Source organism: Streptopelia decaocto (genome assembly GCF_964273445.1).
Source record: "Streptopelia decaocto genome assembly, chromosome: 7".
Classification (NCBI taxonomy): Eukaryota; Metazoa; Chordata; class Aves; order Columbiformes; family Columbidae; genus Streptopelia; species Streptopelia decaocto.
This window is the reverse complement of record NC_138661.1, coordinates 5,919,515-5,944,440: the sequence shown is the minus strand read 5'-3', so window position 1 is coordinate 5,944,440 and position 24,926 is coordinate 5,919,515. Positions and strand designations below refer to the sequence as shown.

General features: G+C 43.6%; 1 protein-coding gene across 1 annotated transcript in view; it reads left to right on the top strand.

Moving 5' to 3' along the window:
• Positions 1-15,239, top strand: part of RTN1 (reticulon 1) — a gene marked incomplete at its 5' end in the record, with an annotated part of 123,671 nt that extends 108,432 nt beyond the window's left edge. Inside the window, 6 exons of the mRNA XM_082059555.1 lie at positions 9,849-10,056; positions 11,039-11,177; positions 12,074-12,143; positions 12,529-12,575; positions 12,665-12,723; positions 14,496-15,239. Of these exons, the coding sequence (XP_081915681.1) occupies positions 9,849-10,056; positions 11,039-11,177; positions 12,074-12,143; positions 12,529-12,575; positions 12,665-12,723; positions 14,496-14,538 (566 nt within the window). The 3' untranslated portion in view covers positions 14,539-15,239. The remainder of the gene's footprint in view (positions 1-9,848; positions 10,057-11,038; positions 11,178-12,073; positions 12,144-12,528; positions 12,576-12,664; positions 12,724-14,495) is intronic.
• Positions 15,240-24,926: the final 9,687 nt, after the last annotated feature.

Here is a 24,926-nt window from a genome sequence, read left to right as displayed (position 1 = left end):
CTGGAATATATCTGTGAACATAACAGATGTGAACACAAACCTCAGTACATACAGAGTATATTTTTACTGAAATTATGGAGATACAACATTGAGCTTAACATAAGTTTTAATTAATAAATAGTCAAGCCCACAACTAGCTGTATCATTGATTTGCCCTTATAATTGGTGTAAAATTGGGTGGGGATCTTGAGAAGCTGCAGGGACACTAAGCAAAGCTTTGGCTTTGCCCCACTAAATCCATGTACTGTTATTTTCCTTGCAATGAAGGAGCTGATGCTGCTACATAGATTTAGAAATATTCCAATGTGTTTTACCTACCCATCCTACAGGTACAGCATGATCATGTTAACGGTAGATCATGATACAGCTCAGGGGAGCGGGAGAGTAGTTGGTCCCTGCTGGGTATCTGCTTCATTCAAACCATTATCAAGGCAGCTTTGAGGAATTGCAGCCAACTTCCACACCCAAGTCATTTTTCGCATGGGCAGGTGATGCATTCGAAGGAGGCTGGAATGGAGCCGTGCATAATGCATAGGCGTGCAGAGAAACGTCTCCAACTGGGGACGCTGGTTGATGTGGGCCTTTGTGTGACAACGTATGGCCAGTGCCACCGCGTGACGCATCGTGGTGTGCAGTTTCCAGAGGGGACCTGCTGGGTGAGGTGTGCCTCCAGGTTCAGGAGGTGATAGAACAGCTCTCTGTGCCTCCAGGTTCAGGGGGTGATGGGGCAGCTCTCTGTGCCTCCACGTTCAGGAGGTGATGGAACAGCTCTCTGTGCCTCCAGGTTCAGGGGGTGATGGAGCAGCTCTCTGTGCCTCCAGGTTCAGGGGGTGATGGAGCAGGTCTCTGCCTCCACGTTCATGTGGTGGATGGGGCAGGTCTCTGTGCCTTCCCCAAGGACTTGGGCCAGCTCAGCAGGACTCATCCCCAGCCTTGCTGGAGAGGTTTCTCTGGACTAGGAAGGTCTTTGCACACCAGCGTGGTGGAGATGTTGATGGCAGGACGCTGGTCCCCATGAGTATTGTCTTTTCAACTATTTCTTCTACATGCCAGCTCTTGCATGGTCATAAGTGACATGCTTGTTCCTGCAGATTCAACCTCCCACAAAACTTATTTTAAAAGAAAATCTGAAAGTTCCAGAGAAAAAAAGGCCTGTGAACCATTCATAGAAATGATCCTAAATGTTATTCACATTACAATTATAACTTAATGTGGAACAGGACTGCAGACTACATCAAATCCATCTAGCTGACATAACTCCACTGGACTGGAGTTACTGCGCAGCATTTTCTTGGAAACTGTTGCCAGACAACCAGCTTCCATCCTTGATCAATACCAATCAATTGGTTTCCAAAGGATGCTGAGGATCTACGTCAGCTATTCATGGCAATGTTCCCTACTTTAAGACTGATGAAGAAGTTCAATGGCAATTCTATGGGATGCATGCTATTAGTCTATTATCTTATCAATATTTCTAAAGCTTGTCTAATCACAGCTGTTCTCATGAGAATATAACTTCAACCAGTTGGTACCTTCAGTGCTTTTCTGAAAATAGTGTGGGCTGAACTCTCAGCTGCGATACACTTGTCTTGCTCAAACGAGCTTTCACTCTTTTCAGCAGCTAAAGATCTGTCCCAGTGGTTGGTTTTTATGTTAGACCTTGGTAGAGCTAAAATCTTGGAACCAAATCATCATGTGGTGTAACCAATTTAGCTAATTGTGTCACAAAACTACACTAACTTATGAGGAATTGGCTTCCCAATTTCACAGTTGATTTCCTGTGAAATTTGAATGAAATTTGTCATTTTTTTTCCCCTTTCAGATTTGCTATCCTTTTTTTTGTTGTTGATGCTGCAGAAATTGTATCAATCCTTCTTCAAGCATATTCGTGTTAATGGGGATACAACTGCAAGATCAATAGCTTAAAGTTGGAGGACAACCTCTCTTAGATGAGCTTCACACTGCTTGACTGCCAACCATTCCAATGAACACTTTGATCTCGGTGGTATCAAAAAATCAGTGAGATTTCAATAGCTCTGCCAAAATGTGCTCCGCACACCTGCTGTGCCATGTCTGAATGTAAATTATTTTTTAATTTTCTTTTAAGAATAGGTGGAAAATATCTTTCATTGCCAGAACAAGGAGAAAATTCCCCCAAAGTAAGATTATTTTCAGGTATTCCCTGAGGAGTAATTGAAACTCTAGCAAGAGGGCGATGATGGGGCAACAGCTGAAGGCAGCTTTGGAGGGCTGCTTTTGCCTTCATCTGGTCTTTGAGAAGTGAGTTTTAGTGAGGTTTTTTTGATATCAGAAGGGACACTCTCTCCACGTTATTTTTAATTCTCATAAATAACACAGTTCTGAGCCATTCACTTTGAAAACCTGCCAATTTTCAAATATTTGGACAGAATTAAGAAGGGTCCAGGTCTGTCATTTTGGTCCAGGAGCATCTCGGGAAAATCTTAACATATTCAAGGCCAGGCTGGACGGGGCTCTGAGCAACCTGAGCTAGTGAAGATGTCCCTGCTCATGGCAGGGGTGGCACTGGGTGAGCTTTGAAGGTCCCTTCCAACCCAAACCATTCTGTGGTTCTATGATTCTGTGTGCATTAAGGGACTGCCTTCAGGAACTCTCCTTGGTCTCTTTGGTTCCTGCTCACTTAAGGCAAAAGCAATAACATCCTCCATAGAACCTGGCCAAGGCAGGTAGTGACATGGTTTGACGAGCAGGAGGTGTGTGGTGGAGGCTTTCTCCTGCTTAAATCTTGGTCTTAAAGCATCTCTCATGTGAAAATTATAACCACCACCACCACCATTAATTAATTATAATTATGATTATGCTTATAATAATAATAGGAATTATGACAATAATAATAAAATAATAATAATTAATCATAATATACTGCAATAGATTTGTGTGCAGCACGGTTGTAGGGCTGATTTTTTTATTGCCAATCCTCTTCTGTCTACCCAAGCCCACTCTGGTGCCTCACAGGAGGCAATCAATCAGAAATTTTTTGCTCACATCTTGATCCTGCAAATGGAGTAGGATTTAACCTGGGGGGTGTCCTATATCAAGATTTTCCTTTTTCCTGGTCTTATTCCTGCTCCAGTTCTCTTTTCATCGGGGTTTTGGGAGCAACAGTCTGACCTTTCAGATTGAGTCTTGGATGATAAAGTTATAAAGCTGAATTGATGACAGGAAGTTAATGGACAAAGTGTGTACAAGGGTTAGAAGTATGGAGAGATCCCTCAAGGCTGGAGATAAAGTATAAGGAGAGTTGCCTCATGAAACAGCACAGATATTCTGTCTTGGCTCTGCTGTTAATCACAGCAGTCTCTTGAAGGCACCAGACTGCTCATTAAATGGTGTATCCATCTGTATTCCATTTGAATCAGATCTGTTGTGGAGAGGGCAGCAATGGTCACATTGGATCCTTCACTGGAGTGAAGAGGGAAGGGCTGGTCCTGCAGTTTGTGGTTAAAGCTGCAAACCGGAATTTGAGTGTGAGCCATATTTACTTCTATTCAAAGACCTACAGATCTGTTGCATCTGTTGTCAAATATTGTTGCAACAATGCTTCCTAAATTAGGTTTCCTGGTATTTTCACACCCAGTAGGTCTGAGAAATTACTTATGAAGTAATTTATATTTATGAAGTTATAATATTATACTATATACAGGATTAAAGGCTGTGCATAGACAAGTTTTTCTCACTTCTCATTAATACTTATATTACATAGGGAATGAAGCTGTACAACCCATTGATTTTACCTCCTAAGTAGGCCCAGTGGGACCTTCATTGTGGGGCGGCAGCCTGATCACATCCAAGGCTGTTATTAGTATGCTGAAGAGCATATAACCTTTCATTTGATCATTAAGGCCCATGGGCCTCATTTGAAGGCTGGATACAAGGATTTTGCACACACTTCTTACTAACTTTCATGTAAATGCTGCTTGATGCATCTTCTTTTTTCATACAGTTGTTGCAGTAGAGGAAAAACTTACAAATTCAGAAGAAGAGGTTTTCAGAGGAAGGGAGGGAGAAGCCGTGGAAGATAGGAATTGTGCAGTCTGTGCTCAGTTGATCTTCATGAATTTTCTTCTTAAAATGCTTTCTTTGAGACATACAGTGGAAAAATTCCCATTTCTCTTACAAAGGTTATTCTTTCAAAGACATAACCACGCAGGAGTCTGACAGCGTGAGGACATTTTAGCTACAAGTTGGTTTGGATGCTCCGTTCTCCCTCTGGGATCTCTGCTCAGCAGCCTTGGGCTGCAGCTGCACCACATCATGGTCCTCCTGGGGACCACCTAAACCACCAGAACCCAGTCCTCATGTTTCCACCAGGTTCCAAGGAGAACGGATGCTGGAGCATCACCACTGTCCACCTTGGCCATCTCAAGTTGTTCACCCCTCACCTCCAAAACTGCTCTTTCCAGCACCCACGTCTGTCTTCTGGCTTTTCTTGATGCCAAATATTGAGGAGCAGAAATATTTTCTGCTGAAAACCATGATGAGAGCTGGGAGAGCTTTCAGGCACTGTACTCAGGAGCAGTTCCTTGCTGGCACAAGCATTGCATGCTGCTGCTGTTACTTCTATTTGTCAGGTTACTTTTAGCTTGCCTCACAAACATGGGTATTTACCAGCTACTCACATTAACAAGTGGTTGCTTGTACCACAGAGTTCACCTTTGTGCGTCGTTAGTCTGGGGGTTGGCCCCAAATGGAGAACTCACATTAGTTTAATGAGATGAAATCATAACATGAAGCATCGTTGAATCACCGATGTGGCACCCTTGAAAACATTTTCTTTCAAACAGAAGGCTACTTGAGTAACATTTTACAAGTTTTGCTGTCAGTTCAAAAACACAGGCAGGGGTTACTTTCAGATAAATAGCTCATCAGACACGCTTCTCCAGAGAAATTCTTCAAAGGCAGTTGCAGTGACCTGCAGCACTGCTGTCTTAGAGATGTCTCGCAAGTCCTCCTTAATAAATACAAATACTTTTGAGTCTGAGGCAGTTCTGGCAAAACCCAGAGTCCTTTTATGCCTCCACAAATGAGCCAGAGCTCTGGTGTGTTGTACTGGATAGAGCGCAAAGTGAACGGCACTGCTTCCCTCCGCCAGGAGGCTAAAGGGAGATTGCAGAAAGCTACAGCTGAACAGCTTCTGCATCTTAATGGGCATGGTCATGATTTTAGAGTTGGGACTTTTGAAACGAAATTAACCCCAAACTCAGTGAATCTGAGGCTGATTTCGGTGCCTGTTTTTGCAAAACCTTGTTTGCAAATCCCAGCTGCAAACTTTAGGTGGTCTGAAGTTGGCACTTGGGCTCTCCGAAGTGTATCTTAGCCGGGCAGGCTGACCCACTGCCCAATTTCATGCATGTCACATATTGACAGGCTCACGTGGCACCAGCCTCCTGCTTCATGCATATTCAGCGTGCGTTGCTCAGAATTGTGCCATTGTGTGGGTCTGGGCTGTGCTGTGCACACACACACTGTCTGCAGCACACCCAGTGCTTGCAGAACCCTTCCCCACACCAGGACCTTCTATTCTTTCCCTGTAGACTGACCCAAGCATGTAATTATTATGTCATTAACTCATGCCATGAGGGATCCCCTCTCCCCTAATTTATGTGCGGGATGCTGTACCCACATAAGAACCAGACTTGACACCTGTCTTAGCATCAGCATCATCCCCAGATGCTGGGGAGGCTGGTCTGAGCCTGGGGGTTGTCTCTTTGGCACGTGAAGGAAGGGGTGCAGGCAGCTACTCTTCATCAAAGGCTCAGACCACCATTTATATTTTCTGACCTGTTGAAGGGCAATAAACCCATGGGTTCAGTGAGTGTTTGAGGGAGTTGTTTGCCATCTTAATCAGTTTTATAATAATATGAGATTAAACTTAAAACAGACATTTAAGTGTGGTGGACAACCTCATCTTTCATTTTAATTCCCATTCAGAATAAAAAATGGGTGTGTAGGGGGTTTAAGCACCCAGTCCTGGATTCACCTGATGGTGAAGGAGCAGATTTCTCATGGGTTTGCCCCTTGGTATCGATCTACAATAACAGACACCGATGTAACAGGTATGTTTTCTCTGGTGTAAATGTTTACAGGAGAAAACAGCACCCTGAGGAAGCCAGGCAAAGGATCCCAGCTAGGAGATCCTGCACCCCGTTTGCATCTGACTGCTTTTAGGGGAGATTTGTTTATGTAAGGAAATGCGGGACAAAAATAAGGTAAAACCTTTTGAAGTGACTGAAGCTGCAATTGAAGGACCAAAAAAGGCTCTGACACATAGCTCAGGTGTTTTCAGCAGCATTTAAATTCCAGGGGAACTGATACAGCTCAAACCCTTGAGGCCTGTTGGTAAAAACAAAAAGTGCTTTCTGCAGGAAAGCCCACAGACTGTGGCTGGACCCCACAAGTCTCCAGTGACTTCTGGCTCTGAACTCTCCCCCTTCCCTGCCTGAGGGGTCTGCTCAGTGGTTTGGCTCATCTCCTTCTCCCTAGGGGAGGAGGAGAAGGCAGATTTGGTTCCTGCCCCGAAAATCCTCACTCATAGAACCTAAGTGACCTGCTGGAGGCTGTGGGTGGAGGGGCTGTGTTTCAAGGCTGGACCTGGGCACTGGGACAACTGTGTAAAGATCATTCAACTCGTATCTCCCTCCTCTGTGCTGAGGTTTGTCCACCTAGCAGTTGGCACACGTTTTTTTCCATGCACATGGGAATATTTGCCTTCAGGTCCAAAAGAGAGAGGATCCCTCTCTCACAGGTCTCATTTGGCTGGTGAAAGAGGCCAGCTGCCTCTTCACCTCCTCTCTCGTGCATGGACATGTCTCCAGAATTGTGTCATTTGGCCTCTGCCCATCTCGTTCTGGGTTATGTCAGGTCTTTCCTTACCTGATACAACTCAGTAAATATCTCAGTCATTTTGTGGCAGTAAGGGGTAAGTTTTAGTGTATACACATACCTCGTCAAGTTTGTCTTGAGTCATTCAGCATCTTCCTTGCTGAGGGGAATGAGAAAATGCAGTTTGGCATCTCTCTGCCTGAGACTACCGCACACTTCCAGTCTGCAGGAATATGAGGCAGAAGATACTGGAAAGGATGAGACTGGGCTCAGTTGCTCATTTCAGGTCTTATCATCAATTGGCACTAACTCAGAAAACTCTACTGAAGTGGGCTTTTCCATTTCTTTGCTCAGCTCTCATTTGTTTGCTGATCTACCGTCTACATCCCAAGTAGTGTTTTCCCCTGGTGCGTGGCCTTTTTCATCAGCAGATGATGTTCCACGTACAGCATCCCGAGCCAGCTCACGTGTGCTCATTTCATTTAATGTGAGGGTATTGTGTGATAGAAAATGTACATATCTCAATAAGCGAGATTTTCATAAATTTCCAATACTGCCCTCTGACAGTGGAATTTTTAAGCATAAGAATGATCGGTCTGTGAATAATACCTCCTGTCCAAATGCTGGCTGGTGACAGCATGCCAGTTGCTGTGCTGCGCTGCAGAATTTTGCAGCACCTGGACTGAAAAAGGATATGGAAAATAGTGAAAACTGCACATTTGTGTTCTGGATGCCATTTTGTAAGGATGGTTTGTGAGTTGCTCACTCCAGCACCTCAAAACAAGTAATTTGTGGAGACTCAGCTTCCTGCATCAATACAGCTGTCTGACACTAAACTCCCCGAGACAGGTGCGTGCTCTGACAACCTCATGACTGCATTTTAGAGCATTTCCTAGTCCATGGTCCTGGGTTTCTGCAGGAGAGAGACCTGGGCATGTGTCTGGAAAGACTCTGGCCTGGTCCCTGGCTTGTAAAGTCAGCACTCAGGACCCCAGCACGTACCACCAAGATCCCCATCCCTTGGCTTTCATGGAGTCATAGAATCATAGAATCCCAGGTTGGAAAGGGCCACAAGGATCATCTGGTCCAACCTTTCTTGGCAAAAGCACAGTCTAGACAAGACGGCCCAGCACCCTGTCCAGTTGCATCTTAGAAGTGTCCAGTGTTGGGGAATCCACCACTGTCCTGGGGAGATGATTCCAATGGCTGATTGTTCTCATGGTGAAAAATTCCCCTATTGTGTCCAGCCAGAATCTCCCCAGGAGTAACTTGTACCCATTACCCCTTGTCTTTCCCATGGGACTCCTTGTAAAAAGGGAGTTTCCATCTTTGTAGCCACCCTTTAAATACTGGAACATGATGACAAGGACTCCCCTAAGCCTTCTTTTCTCCAGGCTGAACAAACCCAGTTCTCTCAGCCTTGCCTCTTACATCAGCCTTCCCAGTCCTTTGACCATATTTGTGGTCTTTCTCTGCACCCTCTTCAGCCTGTCCACACATTTTTTGTATAGCGGGGACCATCACTGAACTCAGTCCATAGATCTGTTCACAGGTGAAGAGCTGAACACCGACACTATAAATATGAAAGTTATTATACTGTGTATATTGATGGAAAATATAGTAGGATGTGAGTGTTGCATGAAGATAAAAGAGCTCAGTCATACAACAGTAATTTTTGCATTCAAGCCCATCACTTTGAAAAGCAATGCTAATATGTGTAATAGTAATGAGTAATATAGCTCATTGACTCAAGGCAAACATTCTGTGGTGACTCACAATTTTTGGAGATTAGATGACAAGAACTACCAGGCTGGATTAATTTTGTTTCTTTTTGTATTTGTGAGATTTTTTTTTTTTGGACAGATTGCAGTTTTCCTGAATTTACTCTTTGTTCAGAATGATTTGACAAGTGGCATCTATGAAACCTGTTTGGCTGGTGGTGCGTTCAAGCTGTTCATGAGGACTTGTGCAGTGTGTGAAATGAGAGCTGTTTTGTTTAGATTGTCATGAGCATGTTCTTTGGCTGGATGAAGAATCGGGGTAAAGAAATTATGGTCGCCCTTGTGGACTGAATATACAGAAACAAAATTTCACAAAATTTCGCTTTTATAGTGGCTACTACTGATGGTAAGATTGCTTGCTGGAGGGGTTGTAATTAACTACGTAACACTGTCAAAATTAACTGCATAACAAATGTAAAAATATATTGATTGAAAATGATTTTCTGCACTTGCTTTGTTCTAAATAACACCTCTCATGGATCTAGACAAGGAAAGTTATTGAACAAGCAGATAAGGCGTTTTTTTTAGTATGTCTGATATGGTTGTATTTGCAGTAGCAAAAGAGATTTATTCTGTATTTTAAGGTCCCATCTGAAAAAAGGTTTCCTACTCATGTACCTGTTAAGCAGTGGTAAAACCAGTCTTTTCCTTTCTCAAAGCTTAAGAAATAACAAAAACCTATTGTCAAATCTTTGAGTGGGAACTTGGTTTATTGTGGCTAACCCCAAACTTTCTCATTCATTTATCAACAACCAAAATTTGAAAATGCTTTGACCAAGCATTTGGCATTTGGACTTGTAGCCAAACAATAAAATAAAATAAAAAACTCCAGTTTGAAGAGTAGCTAAATGCAAATTAGGGTAAAAACATCCATAGAGCCCTAGCAACAAGGTGAACCCCAGCTTGCTTTTGTCTTGCTGCTGTAAGGGACCCAGCACACTGCAGCTGGAGATCTTCATCCATCTTCTCTAACCCAGACACAGATGCATGAAATACCGGGATTTCAAGTAGTTGTCATTTCCTTAGTGTGTTGCTGAAGTGACTTCAGTGCTTCTGTTGAGGAGTTCCTGTCAATGCTGATGTGAGCAGGAGCATGACTCCTCCCTTCACCCTCCTGCAAGAACTTTGAGCATCACAGCGGCCATGGCAACCATCCTCGATGCCCTTCCAGCTCCTGCCTTTAACATGTTGGTCTTCTCTCTCCAGCTATCGACCTGTTGTACTGGCGTGACATCAAGCAGACAGGGATCATGTTTGGCAGCCTGCTCTTGCTGCTCTTCTCCCTGACCCAGTTCAGCGTCGTCAGCGTTGTGGCTTACCTGGCCCTCGCCGGCCTCTCGGCCACCATTAGCTTCAGAATCTACAAATCGGTCCTACAGGCTGTGCAGAAGACGGACGAGGGCCACCCCTTCAAGTGAGTGATTTGCAGTCACGGCCAGGGGCCGTTTATCTTGTGAAGGATCCATTCCCAGTGGCAATTCACGTTGCTTTTATACTGCATAAAATTCTTTTCTTGTTCATAACAGGGGAAATACTTTTTTTCTGTTGCCCAGTGTCTCAAGAGCTGTAAGGCTCTATTGGCTCAGATCCTGGGGAGAAAAAAAATAAATAAAAAAAAGACAACAACACAAAAACCATCGTCCTCTGAGATGTGGGTATTTTTTTCCTGAAGTTCAAAAGATCCAGAAAAATTTAAGCAAACACAGAGAGAGTTTCATTAGAGCTACTGATAACACACTATCTCTGCAAGTAGGAAGGGTATTGTTTCTGGGTACACTCTTCTGAGCATAGAGGGAAACTATTTATATCTTTTGTCCAGCGCTGCTTGGCTGCGATGTGACAATCCATCACCCCAGGGGCTGGTGCCGGTGCCAATGCCGGTGCCCTCCCCACCCTCCTCGGGGTGGTTTGCTCCAGGACAGCAGCCATCCCTTCTCCTCTGCTGTGCCAACAAGTTGGTAAACCAGGTCACGGATCCGACCTGGTTTGCAAACACACATACTGAACAAAAGTCTCGTTGGGGTGCTGCTCCTTCTGTTTGACTTGAGCAGCAGTGTTGCACAGAAGGTTGTGGGGAACCCTCGCCCCCCCAGCTGGGATTGGAATCCCCATTCTCATGGAGTGAAGAGAGAGATCCCGTCAAGACCAGGCTCTGCGTGGGGAGAGGGCAAGGCTGGAGGCAAACAGCCCTGCTTCAGCCTCCGATTGCCTAAGGAGATGGGTCACGCAAGGCAAAGACATTGTCTGGTGGCTCTGTGAGTCGGGAAGGGGGACACATTGCTCCAGCACAAAGAAATTAGGTCAGGGGAGGAGGGAGTGATGGGGCAGTTGGGCACGAGCATGAACGGCAGGTGAACCTGCCCGGGTTTGTAACTGGACCTGTGTTTTTATGGCAGAGCCTACTTGGAGATGGAAATGAATCTTTCACAGGACCAGATTCAGAAATACACAGACTGTCTCCAGCTATACGTCAACAGCACAGTCAAAGAGCTGAGGAGACTCTTTCTCGTTCAGGACCTCGTGGATTCTTTAAAAGTAGGATTGCTTTAAATATTTTTAACCCCTCTCTAGAGGATCAGTCTACATTTCAAAGTGCTGCTTCCCATATTGACGGTGCCATCATAAAACCTAGTTTTGTATAGCTCCAAATAGACAAGCTGCTCTCCTTTTTAATTTACAAACTGCTTGTTTCCAGCAGTTTAGAAGTTTGGCAAACTGCTTTTGAGTGTATTGATCTGTAATACAGGAATTATAAAAGTTGTAGGACCAGCTTAGCACCACTGTAGTTCTAGAAGCATCTCTGTGTCATGCTTTCTATGACTTTGCCACAAAATGGTGTGTTCCCTGCTAATACTTGTGTTAATTTGGATTTCCTCTAATGGTGGCATTTCCTGCTATGGAGGAAGGTCTTTTTTCCCTCCCTGCTGGGGTGTTTATTTTCAGCCTTACACCCTGGTAGATGTCCTTCAGAGCAAAGGAAAGATCATTGAGAGAGAAGACTTTAGGGTTAGACTCCTAAATTACTAAAGAGTTTTAGAAAAATGTACCCATCTCCCAGCCTCGAGAGCTGTCAGTCGCGGGGTTATCACTGTGGGGCTGTCATTAACCTGTGTGGGATGATGACCCCTGCCATCATTACAATGGGATGCAGAAATCTGCCTATGCCATGCTCAATGCAGACCCCTAAATGCATGCAATTAAGCTCTAAATATACATGAAAGCTCAACTAAGAGGGTTAGAAGCAGTGAACAGCATAATGGAGAATGGGGTTTATACACCCAGAAAAAGTACCTAGTTCCTAATGTGTCTTACTTAACAAGGCCCCTTACACATTAAAAAAGCCTAATGTGCTATTATCTTAGCTAGTTAAGTGCACTAATTTCTTCTTATGCTGGCACCGGAGGTGATGTAATGATCAGTCTTTAATTTAGTTTGCAGTACTAATGTGGCTGCTGACTTACGTGGGAGCCCTCTTCAATGGCCTGACTCTTCTGATAATGGGTAAAAATCAACATTTCTTTTAAAATCTATTTTTAACTTGAACTCCCTCGTGGTATCTACTTAGACAAAACAGCCTATCCTCATTGTGCCTTCCCCACAGTTAAACCATCAACTTTTATTTTCCTTTCCACTAAATATTCATTATTCCCATTACACTGTCCCTCCTGCTAGAACTAATTTGTGTTTTACAGTTTCACAGCTACTGGTCCCAGAGCAATGGGAAATTCCATATTTGGGAGGTTTGAGCAAAGTTCATTTTTAATACAAAGATCCCTGGTGGATCAGCTGACCGGGTGGCATGATACGTGTTTGTCACAGAAGTAGGTCTCTTCTCTGGGGGGATCTGGTGGGCAGGAATCTAACAGTGTGCTCTTTTTCTCCTCAGCTGTCGTGTCAATGTTTACTCTCCCCGTTGTATATGACAAGTACCAGGTAAGTCTGTCCGCATGGTGTGGTTGGGTTTCTGGGTGGCTCTGCCTTGTCGACACCTGATTGACTTGATCTCTTTTTGCTCTTTGCAGGCACAGATTGATCAATACTTGGGACTGGTCCGGACCCACATAAACACTGTTGTGGCAAAGTGAGTTCAGCAGCAGACTGGACCAAAAGTCTTGCTGTGAGGTTGTGGTGCACTGGGGGTGGCTACGAGCTGGGTGGTCTTCAGGACACTGTGCCCTGTGGTCTTCTCCCCAATCATGGCATGGAATCATAGAATCATTTTGGTTGGAAGAGACCCTTAAGATCATCGAGTCCAACCATTAACCTAACCCGGGCACTAAACCATGTCCCTAAGAACCTCATCTACATGTCTTATAAACCCCTCCAGGGATGGTGACTCCACCACTGCCCTGGGCAGCCTGTTCCAGTACTTAACCCTTTCTTTGAAGAATTTTTTCCTAATATCCAATCTGAACCTCCTCTGATACAACTTGAGGTCATTTCCTCTTATCATGTCACTTGTTCACCAGCTTCATTGCCCTTCTCTGAACTCTGAACTCGTGGTGTGCAGGAGCCTGTGAGGGGCAGATCCCCAGAGGAACACGGTCCTCAGCTGAGTGCAGACTGAGGCAGAGCTGTGCCCCTACATCCTTCTCTCCCATCTCCTGCCCAGCCAGGGACTGATGTCCATATTTTTACCTGGCCAAGACAAACCAGAGGAATATGTTAACTCCCTTTCCCACTGGCCACCCCCAGCCTGGGTTTTTGCATTCAGCAACTGTGTCCTTTGAAGTTAATAACACCGCTAGTGAATAAAGTGGGAATTAGAACACTACCCTGTTCTGGAAGCACCATGGTCTTGAGTGTCTCAGGCCACCATGGAACGTGCAGAAGACCTGGATGAAATTTTTGATGCAGTCTGCTCTAGTTCCTAATGCGTTACCTGTATCACAAGCTTTTGTGGGATCTCTAAGGGCACAGCGAGGGTCTAAGCATAGTTCTCGATGCTTGAGAATGACTGAAGCAGGATGGCTGGGCTGGAAGATAGATCCATACATCTCAGCAGTTTATATCTCTGGTTTTGCAAAAGTTGACTGAATTACACATATCCAATGGAAAGTAACAAAATGGTGAGGTACAGGGAGCGAGTGACCCACAAGGAGATGCTGAGGAAACTGGGTTTGTTTAGCGTGGTGAGGAGGGAGCTAAGGAGCATCTCACAGCAACCTATCAGTATTTGATGGGAAGTTACAAGATGGTGGAGCCAAACACTTCTGAATAGTGGCAGATGCTATAACCAGGTAAATCCAGCTTAGGACGTTGATGTTGGACATCAGGAGAAACTTCTTCACTAGGAGATTAGGACAGCACTGGAGCAGGCTGCATGGGGAGGTACCAGAACCTCCTTCCTTGGAGGTTTTCAAGATGCAGCAAGACAAAGCTGTGGCCAACCTGATCTAGCATTGCTGATAGTCCTGCCTCAGGTAGGAGTTTGATTCAAAGACTTCCAGGAGTCCTTTCCAGCCAGTATTTCTGTGATTCGGCAAAACACTTAGACTTGGGTGGGATGAAAAGTCTGTACTCAAAATTCTTTCTTTAAACTTCATTCCTGGCTTCCAATACATCATAGATCATTGCAGGATAATTAAGTTGGGGAGCATATCTCTGAGCATCTCCCATGGTTACATGAACCATCAAAACCTGGGCCATTTACGACTAGGGGCCTGTGAGAACACACAGATGGGCATCACCCCTTTTCCTCATTAGTGTCCAATCCACCTGTTGAAACAACACACCAAACACAAGCTAAAGAGAAGATTGTCCCTGGCTAAGATTCCAAGTGGGGATCTGCTGGGATGGAATAGCAGCTTGACCATATAATCCTTCTTTTTTTTTTTTCTTCTTTATTTCTAGGATTCAAGCTAAAATCCCAGGTGCTAAGAGAAAGGCAGAGTAAAGCAGACATCAAAAATTCGTCGACTATAGTAGTGAATAATGGGGAAATCTGGAGTGAAACAATTCTGTTCTTACACTTTACTGCAAACTTATTGTTCTTATTTTCTCGACACCATAATATTAGAAACATAAAATTCGGAAGCAGTGCTTTTCCCCTGCTGCTTCTGCACTTAGAATATTTGCAATCACTTGTGTCAAGCACTAAAGTATAGTAAAGAGAAAAGTGTACTAGATGTGGTTTTTTGTGTTGCTTATAAAGTGCATGATGGTGAGAGCCTAAATAATATTGACCTTTTTTTATTTTATTTTTTTAGTGTTTTTCCTTCTTCTATTGGCATTGCTTCTATAACTTTTAATGTTACATGTGGCTAGGGGCTTTCCTGCTTAGCGCACCGATGCAATAGTTAAAATTGCTTCTACGTCACTGGGTTGCTGGTTGGATTCATCTTTATTAACTATATAGAATTGTAGACTGATGTTTTAGTGTTTTCCAGCACAAATAAAATGAACAGTAATCGGTACTTATGGTAATCAGTTTTGTATAACTCAAAAAGGTGAAAAGAAAACCCAGTACTTTTGTCGTAAGGGATTGACAGGCTGATTTACATGTATGGTAACTGGAAAGTTACAGCATGTTAAATTTATTACAATTTGTATTACATTCTCTGTAGTTCCTAATTGACTTAATTATGGACTCTGAATATTTGCACTTATGTACTTGATACCGAATGCAGAAATAAATGTTACTAAATGTACAAGTTCTCCTTCTTGTTGCCACTGGGATTATCTTGACATTTGCAAACTGGACACATAATGTGCAAAGAAGCATTTTCTCTCTATCTCACCTCTCATGATCCACACATGCTTCACCCTTATAAAATGGTAAAGGCCAACAACCAGATCCCCTGTAGTACGTAGCTCATCCATCAGTTTCACATCTTGATGAGGAAAGAACAGAAATAAAAGAAAGATCTTTGCACATAGTTTGGTTTTTTGGTTGGTGTTGTTAGCAAATAAGAGGAACGTGAATAATTGTGTTTTCCTCCATTTGCACCTTGTGCAAATCATAAGCAACACACTATGGGAGGGGTCGGCACAACACGAAGGACTCTTTAGTTTCCTTATCTTCATGTTACTCTCATATCCAAAGCTGTTCTTTGAAATCTGTTTTAAACCTTGGGACTGATACTGAACTCAGAGGTTGGGAACTGAATTAAAACTTTACTCTCCATCAAAGGTGAAGGCTTTTAAACGTTGGCATTTGCTGTTCGTGGACCATCAGGCAGGAGAAACAGCTGTTGAACATTATCTAAAGTGCTTCAAAACAAACAATCAGTTTAGTGCTGAATGATTTACCCATTTGTGGAACATACCCATGAAAAATCTTTATTGTACAAAAATAGAAAGAAAAGTGAACATAAAAACATTTTCAGCCAAATCGAAGTTTTTCTCTTTTTCTATCACAAAAGTTTTTATACAGAACTTACTATTTTCTGTTAACATCTAGATCCTTATGCACTTATCCCAACTTTCTGAATTGAAGTAATTCCTTAGATGAATTAATTTAATTTGTCTTCATATCACTTTCCCATGGACATGGTGACCTCTGTCCTAGGTCAGGCTACAGTTCGGTTTGGCTGTGTATAAACATACAACCCAAATGCACATGAGGGTTGGTAGAAACAATGGTATGTCTGTGGGCTAGTTAATTCTTATGAGGAGTCTCAAATACCCTTATTTTAATTTAATATTTATATTTAAACATTGTTCTTCGCTCTTATTTAAAAATACTAGAGTGTCTTTTAAATGTCACACGTAGCTAGATATGAACACTTTTTCTCAATGAAAAACAGAATGCCTCAATATGATATATGTTGCTTTTGATCAATTGGAATATGTTTTTTTAGGGTGTGCAGTTTGCAGCCAGGAGTTAAAATTCAACAACTACCCCCAGCATTAGCTGCCTCTTACACGTTCCTACGAGTGCATTCAAATGGCCAGTGTACTCCTTGTATCTCCAAGGGAGACAGCACAGCCTGTGTGAGTGTCCTTGAGGACAAAGGCTGGTCTTCAGAGCTCTCATTACCTACCAGATGAGTACATGGGTCCAATGGGCTAATTTTGAAAATGTGCACATTTAATGTTGCATCCCACTGGTCCCATAAACCTGTTCTTTCCCAGCATCAGCAATGCGGTTATATCCAAGAGCAGCCTTTTGCAATGCTGAGCCCTAAGCAGGAGAAAAAGGATCCATCTCCCATATACTTGGAAATCACATGAAAGAAAACCTTGTGGCAGAGTCCAAATACTCTGAAGAGCCTAAACCAATAGAGACCAAGACTCGCATTCTTGTCTCCTCCAGCATCCCCCTCTCTCACAACCCACAGCCCTCCACTCATTTCCTTGACCATACCCCCTCACACCCCCCTCTCCAACCCATACCCTTCTCTCTTTTCTCACATCCCACCATTCCAACCCAGCTCCCAAACTTCCTTGCAGTCACACTGACTTTCCATGTACTTGGCAGTCACAACCTGCAAGTGGGCAAGTGCTGCTGAGCAGCTGAGATGGGTTAACGTGGGTGGAACCAATTTGGAAGACCATGCTGGGACGTACCTGAAGCAGAGGTGTTCAGCCAGGGCTTGGATTGCTTGTGCTGCCCATGGCCACCATCACCTTACTGGGGTGACAGCAGCACTGTGATACCTTTGAACATGGAAGCTTGGAGAAAGCCATCATGCCCAACACTCCATAAGTCTTGTTTGCAAACCTCTGGTAGCTCATGGTCCTGCTATACAGCTTGCAACACCAGAGGCCTGTGCAAATAGGGAGTGAAAGCTTGTGATGCCCTTGGTGTTCCCTGATAAGCCTCATTCACAGAGACACACCATGGAGAGGGGCTATACCTCCATCTTTTTTGGTTTTCAAAAATTGAGGAAAAAAGAACCAACACTGAGCTCTATGTTTTAAAATATTTTAGTGTGATTACAGTAGATGGCTGAAGATACCACAATGACTTGCACCCACAGATGAGCTGTGCTCTGGGGTAAACAAGCTGTAAAGCCCTTTTGTTTCTGATCTTCATTTGCATTCAAAGTGAAGAGCAGCTGTAGACAAGCTTGACCAGTGAAAGCTGCAAACTCGTGATGTTTTCTAACAGGTGAAACCTGGGAAGCAGCTCACACAGCCTGGGTAAAACAGTGGAGGAGAGAAGGGCATCACACTTACATTTTGCCTTCATATGTTCCTTGCCAGAGGAACCTGGACATCGCTCTGGGAGTCAGATTGTCCCCCTAGTTCAAAGGCTGCTTTAACAAGACATACAAGCGTATGGATGTTTTGAAGACCCACCTAGCTGAGGGAGGTTTTTCAGGTGGTTGGAGTTTGGTGTGTGCTATATACCTTGCCCAAGCAGTGTCTCTCATGCTCTGTCTGTGGGTAGTTTGAGATGCTGATATTCCCTTTCTGGAGAGGAATATGAGATGTTTCTAAGGTGGGTGTCTCAGCTGCGAGGCTTCTTTAGATACAAGGACAGGTCTGGATGAGGCATTTCCATGGCTGAGAACTGGCTGGCTAGTGTAAAGAAACTGTGTTTTGAACTGCTTGACGTGGTGCTGCCTTCCAAGGAAAATAACAGGTCTGCCTGCTGAGCTTACCTTCAAAAGCCAGCCCAAATGGCTGTGCTAGTTTGAACTGAAACCAGTTTAAATCTGGCTTGGGGATATGAAATCAGGAGCCATGTGCTGGCAGGAGAAAAAAAATTGTTAGAATCTCTACAACTACAAATGTGTCTTTTTTAGGCTGTATGACTTTAAAGTATCTTTGTGGTTTCACCTGTACCTCCCAGAAACTTTATAAGCCTTTTCCTAAACTACTGCCTGTTAAGGAGCGGTTCAATAGTTACTGAAGAGCTCTGTCAATGCTTTATGTCACTTGAATATCTGTCTATGTACCTTGGAATGAATAATCCATTGCTAGTTTGATGTGGAGTGTGAATACTTTCCAACATTGTTTGGTTTGATTCTCTGTGTTTCAATGCTTTGGTAGTATTTCACTCTTCTTCTAGGCTATGTATTTGCCTCCGAGCTTACTGATCTCTTTTGTGCTTCCTCTACTCTTTAATATTAATCTAGTGAGAGTAGGGTCATAAAACACATTAGTGTCAGGAAAGCCCTGGAATGAGGAGGAGATAAGAACGATTCTGTGAGCAGCTAATCCAGTTAAAGAGAGTCCATCTTCTTCCTGATAGCTTTTGCTCTCTCCCTGCACGCTCTCAGATGTCAGCTGGCTCCCATCCCTGTCCCGGTGGGTTATGAGTCAGTCAGCTATAAGCTTATCAACCGTTCCTTCTCCATATGGGCACAGGGAAATACGTGGCAAGCCCATGTGTTAGTAAACACCAAGTGTGATGTATTTCTTCCTGGCTCTTCCTAATATATTATTTTCTCAGGCCTGGAATTAAAAGATGCTCCATCAGTGAACCTGCACGTGAACTTCCCGGGAAGTCAGGAATCACTGGAGTGATGCTGCTGGTTTAAGGAACCTGGTAGGACTGGCTGGCACATGCAGCTCCTGCAGGACATATGGTATTCAGATAAGGATGAGACTTGTCTGCTGATAAGAGTCGATAGTTGCATTGCCTGAAAATGGAAGGAGGAATGGTCTCTGCTCATTTCTGCCAGGCTTTCTTACTGCTCAGCACCTTCACAGGAGAGAGTGGTAAAACCTTGTTCTCTGCCACAGTAGGGGAAAGATACTGAGAATGGATGATCCTTCTCCACAGGTGTGCAGAGAAATGGGATTTGACTGTAAGTAGGTACGTGGGCTTGATCTGCTTCTCTCTTACCTGACCTGTTTGTTTCCTTGTCTTTGGTGTTTGCTCATACGTGAACAGTCAGATCACCATCTGTTGGTGCTCTCCTCTGGTCAGCATCTAAGCCAAGTTACCGTGGGCTAGTAAGTCAGATGCCTGTGACTTGCCAGTTCTACAGCTCTACTTCTTTCTTTGTATGAGTAGCTGTTATTGGGGGAGGATGAGCTCTGTAGAACCAGAAAGAGCACCCAAGCCCCATGAACCTGATGTGCTGGAGAGGTTCAGCACATTAGGAGAAGGTTCTTCACCCAGAGGGTGCTGGACACTGGAACAGGCTCCCCAGGGAGATGTCACAGCCCCAGGCCTGACAGTGTTCAAGAAGAGACTGGACAATGTCCTCAGACACACGGTGTGAACTGTGGGGTTGTCCTGTGCAGGGACAGGAGTTGGACTCGATGATCCTTGTGGGTCCCTTCCAACTCAAAACATCTATGATTCTGTTACCACCCCTGCAGTTCCCCAAGAAAGAGGGCTAAATCTACACCTGTGCCAGCTGTATAATCTGGGGGACATCACCCTGTGTGTGTGCAAGGCAAGGTAAAGCTACCTGAGCAGGCAGGTGTGTGGGGAGATGGTTCTGGTTTAGCACTCTGGCAAGTCACCGCTGATCGGGATGTGTCCATCTCTGCACTGCCCGTGTTCTCGTCTTCCCTTTCACTCCTGCTCTGCCTGGGCCAAAATGCTGGGAGATGATGCAAAGACCAGGATCAAAATACGAGGATGGGACAGAGCTGCAGAAGTGGTCTGTCTAAGAAAACCAAAAGACAAAGTAGCCCTGTGCTGACACGTTAGACTCATTTCTCATGTTCACTATATATCAAAGTGATTCAGCCTTGAGGTTGCAATGTATGTCTCCTCATGGCTCTTTTTGTTTAAGTTGAAAAAATAATTCAGTCAAATGAAGGTAATTATCATTCACATTCACAGCAAGGCCTCTCTATATATTTCCCTTTATGAGGGAGCTGTAAAGAGGATATTAATTACGTTTTTACTACTTCTGTACAACCTTCCAATTCAGCTAAGGTGATGTAAAGTAGCCCAGTCCAGTCCCAAAATGCCTATCATGTTTTATAGATGTGACCAAAAAAAAAAAACCCAAAAGTAACATCCAGGCAATGGAGTAACTTGATTAGGAGATGTCTTTATACAAAATATTCTTCATTTGCCACGTTAGACATGAAACCTAATTTCATCTCTCCTAATTCCACAGATGCTGGCCTGGAGAAACTGCCGTGCACACAGTTAGTAGCCCATTACACTGAGTGAAGAAGTATCACCTTTAACACAGGCTAAATGTAATCACTGAACAGTTATGAGCAGAATATCAACTTAACTTGTCACTTATCAGCAAATTTACAGCACCTAATTAGGAAGCCGTGAGGCCGTAACCTTCTCAGAAAAAACTCATTTGAGGAAGCGCCTCTTCTCTTCCTTCTAGTAGGAAATTTTAAGTCCTGGAAACCTTCCTCACCTCTCTTACCCCCTCAAAACCTAGACAATTGACAGTTTTTCAGCTGAAATATAAAGTATACTCCAAGTTTTCACATCAGCTTAAAAAATACTTAACGGGTATAAATTTCTGATAATACTAGTGTCACTTTTGAACACAAGACTTTCAGAAAGAAACTTAAATTTTAATTCTGGCATCAGGATATAACCAAGAATCTCTCTTCATCTCAAGTGTTTTATCTCGCCCACTTCCTCAACAGCAATCACAAGTCTATGACTCACATACTATACCAATAGTGCAAATTAAAAGAAAACATAGTTTTTGCTGCCATTTAGCCAAAAGTACTCCTACAGCTCTCCAGTCACAAGAGACTTGAGTAAGTCTGCCTTCTAGAGTGAAATGCTCTGGGCTGTTATGCAGGATGAACGACAGCATCACAACTTAAGTTTTGCGAAAGAAATCAGACAGAAAAGATGCTACAGTCATGTACCTGGAGTCTCTGATATGGTGGCATGAGAGAAATTATGAGAGAAGCAGATAAAGCTTTGATTAATAGAAGATTTTAGGGAGCTCTTTGGGAACAGATGGTAATCGGTAGCATTAAAAAGAGAGGTCAGTACTGAAGTTTCCCGCATATCAGCCATATTTTAACTTTTCATACATAAAATTTAAATAAATAAAACACACCAGATGCAGAGGATGCCAATGAGCTTTGCTAATGATACAAAGCAGTGAAGTATTGGATGAGATCATTGGAGTGCAATGTGGAAGGAACTGGGCAATCTTGAAGCCCGTACACAACACAAATCAGATGATATTTTGCACCACAAATGCAAAGTTGTGTTGTGGATTGATAACAGAAAATTCTCTTGTCAGCTAGAAGGCTGCTGGTTAGAAACAAATACTGATGAGAAGATCCTGGTTGAACACAGTATGGAAGTTCTCAGTGGGGCAGAGAAGTGCTATAGGGACCGTCCAAGGGCATGTGGGGGACACTACAGGAGCGGAATCCAGAAGAGTTTGGCTTTGTTACTCCAGCTAAATGAAGGCTGGGAAGGGAGGATATAGTTGTTCTTTACACATACACTGGGGTTAAACACCAGGAAGGCTAAAAGCTCTTTAAGCTGGTGCTTAATTAAACTGCTTAATGATGACACAGGAAAAAAAATTACATTCCATGGGTTTGGTTTGGAAATTAAGATTTATTATTGGTCAGGGAAATTAAGACGAGCTCCCAAATAGGATTTAGAAACAAGCACTGGGAATCTAAAAGTCATCAAAGGTAGGAAACAGCTTACATTCAATGCCAATTGCCTTTTCGATAAAATAAGCAGACAGCAATACCACATGTAGCTCTTTTTGTGCTGAAAGTGAGTTTTCAAGAGATAATTGCAGGGAATCACACACTTTTTTTATTTTCTTTCGCCATCAATTATTGCACTAGTACATTAGCTATTAGAGAGTCACTGTGTTTATTTAGCAGGAAGATAATATTATAGATGTTCATGCAATATGGACAAGTAGATCAGCTGAAGTCACAGCAGCTCTCTCCAGATCATTTGAACTCCAAATTGGGCCCATTGTCTTTGGGAAGAAAAGGTTGCCCTTATTTATTGTTAACTACTAATCTTTCTGATCCCAAGAAAGGTATTCCAGGCTCAGCAGAGACATCCAGGCACTGGTGAGGCCATCCTTACACTTGTGACAAAAGTTTAAGGGCTTGTCAATTCTTCCTAATGCAGATGGAGATTCACTCCTCCTCTTGTTTCCCAGGAATCAGGAAGATGCTATGAAGACAGACTGGTCCATGTCTCCCTTTATGAAACCTGTTTGCTGTGCCACAATTTTGAATGCAGAGAAAAGGGTAACCATATAAGATTCAGGTTGTGACATATAGGTTAATAGAAATTAGAGAAAATAAATAAATAGAGAGGGGCAAATCTACTGGAGTCCCCTTCTTAGTTTTTACTCTAACAAACTTGTCAGGAAGCAGTGATTTATGAGACATGTAGATTTTCATTCGTGTTGAATATGTATTTGCTTTATCCATGTTCAGACTGTGAGTTGTAGTAAAGGGAGCAGATCCTCCTGGACAAACATCACCTCTGCTTGCTCAGACCTAATACCCTGGTAGCTCTTGTAAGCTGGTGCTGTGTTGCCCAGCTACTCTCACCATAAGGCTGGGCAGGAATTCTAATTTCCCCGTTTGGTGATTAATGCAGTATCTAAATTTATTTCTGATATGGGGCAGCAGTAAATTCCTAGAAGTCTGGAGACAGAAATCAAACTATTTCTTTGCTTAAATGTCCTGCAGCAGTTGTAAAACCATCCCAGTTTCTGACCTCTCCCTTGCTCATGTGTGAGATTTATATGTCTGTACTGTGTTTGCCTCCTCATCTTTGACAGGAGTTTGAAAGCAAAGTCTGCAGATAAGGTTTTGTTGCACTGGCACATGCAGCATGGTGACAATTGGAAAGGCATGTATCTGGGAGAGAAAATAGCCCTGGGGAGGACCTTTTGTGTAAGAGCCATTAGACATTTTCTGTGAAGAGTTAAAGAGATTGAAGTTCTCTGCAGCTCTGCACAAGTTGCAAATGTGATGCTGCTGACGTGGGCTCTATTTGACAAGGGGGAAGTTTCTGCATCTTGTTACAGAAGCCACCCTGTAGGTCCCACTGCTACCAAAACCTTGCCAAACAATCCCAATATACCAGTAATAGCTTGGCAAAGTGGCAGCAGCCATAAATATGTAGGAAAGAAAGGGTCCATCTTCTAAAAAGCTGGTTATCTCCAGAGGAAAGTTGCAGCACTTTCTATTATACGTATTTCGATAATGGAAAAGAGGTGATATTATCCTGCTGATTACTTGTCTCTATGAGCTTATTTCATGTTGAAATAATCAGCAGTGCCAGCTGATACTCCCTCATACAATCACTACTTTATCTTCAATTTTGAATAGAGGATATTTGTTCCCAGGGCCCATGTTTTTCCAGTGATAACTGTAAACCACAGATAACGGCATTTAAAAATGGGGCAGCTTCAGAAGGCAACTCAACTGCAACCTGCAGGCTTGGAAAAGTAAATAGAGAATCTAAGCTTCATTATTAATATTTTTAAATCTTCCATGTTTTGAAAGGTTGGGATGCCAGCATAGCCTCCAAGGCCAGAAGTTATCAACTTTAACTGCTAGGAACTAAAAGTACTGTATGCACCATGTTTTCTGAGAAGGCCATTTCATATGTTGCCTCTGTGAGGGTTTATTGTAATATTTTGATCTAATCTTGACGAGACCCCTTTTCTGTGATGGAGGAAAACCTCAAACCAGAAGCACAAGAGATTGCAACAGTGTAGAAAATTCCTGCTCCCAAAAAATGACTTCTACGAGGAACAACAACCCAACTGTTGTACCCCTGAATGTAATGTGTGGAAGGTGGTGAGGTCTTCTCCCGCTCAAAGCTTTAGTTTGGAGAAGAGGAGACTGAGGGGTGACCTCATTCATGGTTATCAATATGGAAAGGGTGAGTGTCAGGAGGACGAAGCCAGGCTCTTCTCGGTGACAACCAACAATAGGACAAGGGGTAATGGGTTCAAACTGGAACACAAGAGGTTCCACTTAAATTTGAGAAGAAACTTCTTCCCAGTGAGGGTGCCAGAGCCTGGCCCAGGCTGCCCAGGGAGGCTGTGGAGTCTCCTTCTGTGCAGACATTCCAACCCGCCTGGACACCTTCCTGTATAACCTCATCTGGGTGTTCCTGCTCCATGGGGGGATTGCACTGGATGAGCTTTTGAGGTCTCTTCCAATTCCTGACATTCTGTGACTCTGTGAAGCCTCATTCAGATGCTTGTGCACATCATGAGTCCTCATTGGCACCCCTGGGAGGCTGAAATGGGGTGCAGGCTACATCCGGATTTAACCCTGCGAGTTCTGTTGGGGTGACAGACCCAGCCTGAGGCCCCAGAAGGTCTGTCCCTCCGCCGTGGGGTGAGGGGACAGAGCGTGGCCCTGGAGCCTCAGAGCCTGGTTGCCTGGCAACAGCGAGGCCTGGCCCAGCCACCATGTTGAAAG